At 57.3% G+C, this 5,831-nt stretch overlaps 1 protein-coding gene across 1 annotated transcript in view; it reads left to right on the forward strand.

Annotated features, from left to right (window-relative positions):
* NAT16 (N-acetyltransferase 16 (putative)) overlaps window positions 1-4,224 on the forward strand; it is a 7,988-nt gene extending 3,764 nt beyond the window's left edge. Inside the window, exons 3-5 of the mRNA XM_006155675.3 lie at window positions 63-252; window positions 984-1,208; window positions 2,214-4,224. Coding sequence (XP_006155737.1) covers window positions 63-252; window positions 984-1,208; window positions 2,214-2,786 — 988 coding nt within the window. The 3' untranslated portion in view covers window positions 2,787-4,224. The remainder of the gene's footprint in view (window positions 1-62; window positions 253-983; window positions 1,209-2,213) is intronic.
* Window positions 4,225-5,831: the final 1,607 nt, after the last annotated feature.

Here is a 5,831-nt window from a genome sequence, read left to right on the forward strand (position 1 = left end):
GAAAAGGCGGAGCCTCTGGGGGCTGAATCAGGGCCCGAGGCCTCCTTGGGAGCCAAACCCAGGACCGAATCTGGGCCCGAGGCCGAGGCAGAGCCGTTGGACTTCGTGGTGGCCACGGAACAGGAGTTTGAGGAAGTGCTGGCCATCTCGGGGGGCATCTACGGGGGCCTCGACTACCTTCCCAGCCGCTACCACAGCTGGCTTCGGGATCCCAACCGCACGGTGGTGCTGGCCAAGCGCAACGGAGGAGTGGTGAGAGCCGGGGGCGGGGCCCAGGTGCAAAGGGGTGAAGCCAGTTTGGGTGCATGGATCTTAGGGCAGGGCGAACCTCTCCCTGCCGTCGTCCAATCGCTGAGAAAACAGAGTCTGCTTTGGGACCAGAGTATAGGGCGTGTGGATCCAGGGGTTAGATCAGTGACGGTGGGATGCGGGTGGTAAAGAACTCCGGTTGGCAGAGGAACCGGAGGCCTAACCGAGAGAGCTTCGAGTTTGAGGATCCGTCTGAGGAGTTTCTGAAGGCAGGAACACAAAAAGTGAGGAACAGGCAAAAGGGGGTAAGCTAGGGGTGGGAACAGCTAGAGACCAGGACCCCTGAGCAGACGAAACTCTCGCACTAAGAGGACCTGGAATGGAAGCCAACTGCCGGAAAGGAGTTGGGCTGGGGGTGGAGCGGAGAGGAAGTGGGCGTGGCAAGCTCCGGGAATCGGACCCATGAGAGTGGGCGTGGCGAGAGGTCAGGGACTCCGGGCACTCGGAGCTGAAGCTTCTCAAGAGGTGGAAGAGGTCCCTGGCGAGTGACTTCTGCCGGCTCCGGAATTCGAGACCCACATGTGGAGAGAGCTCCCTGGGCCGCCCGGGTCTGGCCTGGCGCCCGGGTGGTGACGACGGAGTGTTCAGCGTGTGGGAAGAGGCGAGCCTTGAGAGCCAAGAGCCCTGGCAGGGCGGAGGCGGGGAGGGGGGCCATTAATGGCCTCGGTCCGCAGATCGCGCTGGAATCGGTGAACGTGATCGACGCCGGGGAGACAGCGCTGGTGGAGGGGCTACGCGTGGCGCCCTGGGAGCGCGGCAAGGGCGTGGCGCGGCTGCTGCAGCGCTTCTGCTCGCAGCTGGTCAAGCAACAACACCCGGGGGTCAAGGTGGCACGGCTCACCCGGGACGATCAGCTGGGTCCCCGGGAGCTGAAGAAATATCGCTTAATCACTAAGCAGGTGAGAAGGATTTGGGAGCTCGGATGACCTCCCCGCTGGGTCATAGGAGCGGCCAACCCAACGCTGGCTGGCTTTCTCTTTGGGCTCTACCAGGTGGAGCGGCCCATGAGCTTGTCCTGGGACTCCCACTCCTTACCCAGCTCCCTTCGCCCAGGGGAAGTAAAACTCCCGACTCCCAACCTCAAACCCCGACTCCCAACCTCAAACCCCGGTCCTTACTTCCTGATGTCCTTGACCCTGCTTCTCTACGTTGACCCCGCCTCTTTTCAGAAACACAAACATCTTAATTTAAGGATTTGTCCCTTTTCTCCCCTTCCAACCGACTGATAGACCTCCCTCGGTTTCACTCCCCTTGGAGACCCCCCCATTGGCAGCTCCACACTGATCCTACCTCTCTTTGGGGATCCAGGTTTTTGGAACCCTTATCCCTGAAGCTTCCCTGCTACCCTCAGAGATCTGGGCTTTCAACCTACCCCACTCTGCCTGGGCCCTTCAAGGTCGGTCCTCCCGAGGACCCAGGTGGAAGTCCGTGGTTGTAAATGTGGGAGCGAATGCCAAGGGGCCCTGGGCTCGCCAGCCCTCCCACCGTGCCGTACCCCCTGCTCACTGGTGCCCCCCGCAGGGCATCCTTTTGGTCCGATTCAACGCAACGGCGCTACTGGCCGGGCTGGGCGCCCGGCTGGCTGCACTGCAGAAATCCGGCACCTTCTCGCTGCTGCCCACCGAGGCCGTGAATGAGGCGGGCGGCGACGTGGAACGCCTCCTGCTGTCGCCTTCTGTGCAGGGATCCAGGTTTTTGGAACCCTTATCCCTGAAGCTTCCCTGCTACCCTCAGAGATCTGGGCTTTCAACCTACCCCACTCTGCCTGGGCCCTTCAAGGTCGGTCCTCCCGAGGACCCAGGTGGAAGTCCGTGGTTGTAAATGTGGGAGCGAATGCCAAGGGGCCCTGGGCTCGCCAGCCCTCCCACCGTGCCGTACCCCCTGCTCACTGGTGCCCCCCGCAGGGCATCCTTTTGGTCCGATTCAACGCAACGGCGCTACTGGCCGGGCTGGGCGCCCGGCTGGCTGCACTGCAGAAATCCGGCACCTTCTCGCTGCTGCCCACCGAGGCCGTGAATGAGGCGGGCGGCGACGTGGAACGCCTCCTGCTGTCGCCTTCTGTGCAGCGAGATGTGCTTCCGGGAGGGACCATCATCCAGGACTGGCAGCCCTACCGGCCAAGTGAGAGCAACCTGCGTCTGCTGGCGGCTAAGGGCCTAGAGTGGCGCGTGGACAGCCGCACGCACCCGCGCGTGCTCACGCTGTGCACGCGCCCCTTTCCTATCCCGCACGGAGGCGATGGCACTTGGCGCTACCTCAACATCGACGCCTTCGGCAGCGACGGCGCGCAGGTGCAAAGTCAGCTGCTGTGGCACCTGCAGCGCCAGGCCCCGCGCCTCGCTGGCCTCAACGTCATGTGTCAGCTCTTCCTGGCGCCTCAGTTGTGGTCACAGTTGGCTGACTTCTGCCAGGCCGGCCTGGGTCTTGAGTTGGTCAAGGGTTATACCGAACAGTACCTGCTGGAGGTCGACATCTGAGGGCTCTCCTTCCAGAGGGAGAGACAAGCAGAGCACTTTAGAACCGGTTCCCTTCCACAGGACCTTCCCCTCCACACACATATCCCCAGTTCTGTTCTTACCAAACCCATCCCCTCCAAAGTGTGCTCTGACTCCTACCTTTACCCACTAGAGTCCTCCGTCTTCTCTTTTCCCTGTCTGCCACCTTGCCTCTGGAACCCCTGAACACCATAACCTAGGTCCTTACCTGAACCACTGAATTTGGGGAAACCCTTTGCGCTATTACCCACGCTCTCCCTTTCCAAATAACTGGTCCCTCTACAGGCTCCAGAGCCTGTCCATTGCCCTGATCTGGGAGCAAACTCCTTTCTACTTCTCCAAGAGAAGGGGCGTAAGTGTGTGCAATGCCCAACCCCCCTTACCCAGAGCACAAGTCTTAATCCGTGTTACTTTTCTTCCTCCACCCTTTCCAAACCCTCACCTCACAGCCTCCTTAGCATCCATGCCTCTTAAACAGTCTCCTTTCCCTCACCGCTGTCTATTCCCCATCCACCTCCTCCCTGGACCTCTCAGATACTTAGTTCCTCAATGCCCATTTCTCTGCTCTCCCCTCCCCCCTTCCTGTGACCACCCCATCACCAGCCCTGTGTGCAATATGGAGAGAGACCCTGTACATGAATATATTTTTAGTGTTTCCCCACTAGGCCCCCTGTTTATCTCTGCAATGCACTTTCCTGAGCCTGCCTCTCTGGACTAGTTTTCTCCAACTTTGCACACTGTCCCTATTTCACAGGGCCTACCCCTATACCCCCAACTCATGAGGGGTTTCTGACTAGAGAGTTTGGTACAGTGGAGGGCAGGTCCCTCAGCCTGGCATAGGAGCTATCTTCTGGTTCTAACCAGGCTGCCTTCTAGTATGACTGGAAGCCCCACCTCCCAGTATTTCTGGACATCACTCCCTTCCTCTGGATCAGTTATGCTTTTCTGATTTTGAGAGTCTTCTATTGAAATGCAAGTAGTAACAGCTGCATTTGTACTGCACTATCTCCCAAACTGGATCCCCACATCAACTGCAAAGGGAAGAAACTGCTCAGGAAGATCAGAATGACTTCTAAGCCACTCATAGTCACTGGGAGCCTCCCAGGGATTAGAAACCAGGTGTCCCAAGCCCAGAGCATGCTCCAGAACCTCACTCTGTAGTGATGTGAGTTTGACCTTAGACAACAGTCAGTTGCTAAGGAAGTACTGACTGAACTTCACTGGGGTAGAATGCAAGGAGTGAGCAGAGGAGGGTGTTAGGAGGTGGGCGAAAGGGTTGGCCACTGCTTCACTACTGTCCCCAGTTCCAGTTTTGCTGCTGTGCTGCTCTGCCTTGGTTGCCTGCTGCACCTGGCCATGCTGCCACCTTCCTTGTCATTTTGACCATGGCTGTACGACAATAAAATGAACATTTTGCCCACCCTCTGTGTCTGTTTTGCTTCTCAGTGGGGAGGGCTGAGACACATTATCCCCCCCCTTCCCCGACAGCCTGTATTAGAGAGGATCTCTAAGCCCCATGGCGATGGGGCTAATGACTTCCTAGGAGGGAGTAGGGTGGGAGGGCTGCTGGCCATTGCGCACCCCCACCAAGCAGAGGAGAGAAACTGCCGCTGGGAACCAAGGGCTGCAGCAGCATGGTGCCCTGGCAAGCAAGCCTCCAGCCTCAATTTCCCTTGGACCAGGGGACTCGGCTGCTACCCAAATTCTCTCTCTCAAGTACTCCTTGGCATTCAGGGATCAGCCTCCCTGAACCCCAGGATCCACGCGTCTCGTTCTTGACTCGCTCATGGCCAGCCGTGCTTACTTTCCTCATTTTTGGGTGGGCAGTACGTGGTGGGAGGAGGAAGTGGAGGGAGCCTGGCACTACCTCCCCACTCCTCCACCCCGGGAGCTGAGCTTTGGAGCAGCGGAGACTGCAATCCCGAAAAGAAACACGCGGGGGCGCCAAGACGTGTGCGAACGCGGGCGAGGCAGAGCAAGGTGGTTTCCGTCAGTGTGAGTGTGCCCATGGGCGTCTTTGTGTGTTTGCGTTTCTTTACATGTGTATACGAGTCAGGGGGTGTCTGGGTGGGATGTATTTAGGACAACATGCCTGGCGTATCCCACAATCAGATACCTCAAGTGGCTTTTTGATAAGGAAGATGCTTGATATATTACTATGTATGCGTGGATGGGGAGGCTGGCGACTTATGTGTATTGTTGCGTGTGCACGGCGCAGCCTGTGACTCCCTGAAACCAGGTATTGGATTCTTAAAGTCGCATCCCTTGAGGGTCTTGACCCCCTCCCACCACCCCGTAAAAGAAATGAAGGCTTTCTATGCAAATCTCCATTGCACTCTACACATTCTCAGCATAGGTCTGGGTGACTCTGCTAGGCGAGGTGTGACATTGTGTTTGTGTAAGTGGGTGTGTCTCAGAATCTCAGTGTAACTCTATATTGTGATAGTATGTTGTGTGTGTGACAGGTGGATGTTGGGGGGAGCTGGTCAGGATTATAGAAGTACATGATTCCCTTTTTCTTGTTAGTTTGTGGTTACCACCTTCACGGTGTGTGTGTGTGTGTGTGTGTGTGTGTGTGTGTGCTTGTTCCTTTTTCATTCTCTCTAGTAGCTGTCTCTTTGTGTCTCTCCCTGTCTCTGTCTCTTTTTCTCCTCTCACTCTTTCTTGGTGACTCATCTCTGCAGCATTGCCCTCCCCAGGCTTGCTGGGTCTCCCCTCCCCCACTCAAGAGTGTGTGTGGGGTCTCTGAGGAAATGAGACCACAAGACTGAAAATCAGGGTGAGCACCCCGTTCTCATTACTCATCATTTCCGAGGCTCCAGTGACCCCATCTTCTCCCCAGTCCTCTTCCTAGGACTCCCCACCTCTGGGAGGGGTGGGAGTAAGGCAATAACGTTTTCTAAATGGGACTATTTTCAGGAGTCCTTCAGCACCTCATTTCAGTTCAAAGTGGAGACCCCTGCCCCTCTCATAAAGTGTCCCCTCCCAGCCTGTCCCCCCTATGGCTGACGCAATGAAAGGCTGCAG

Source organism: Tupaia chinensis, unplaced genomic scaffold (assembly GCF_000334495.1).
Source record: "Tupaia chinensis unplaced genomic scaffold, TupChi_1.0 Scaffold000465_1, whole genome shotgun sequence".
NCBI classification, from domain to species: Eukaryota; Metazoa; Chordata; class Mammalia; order Scandentia; family Tupaiidae; genus Tupaia; species Tupaia belangeri.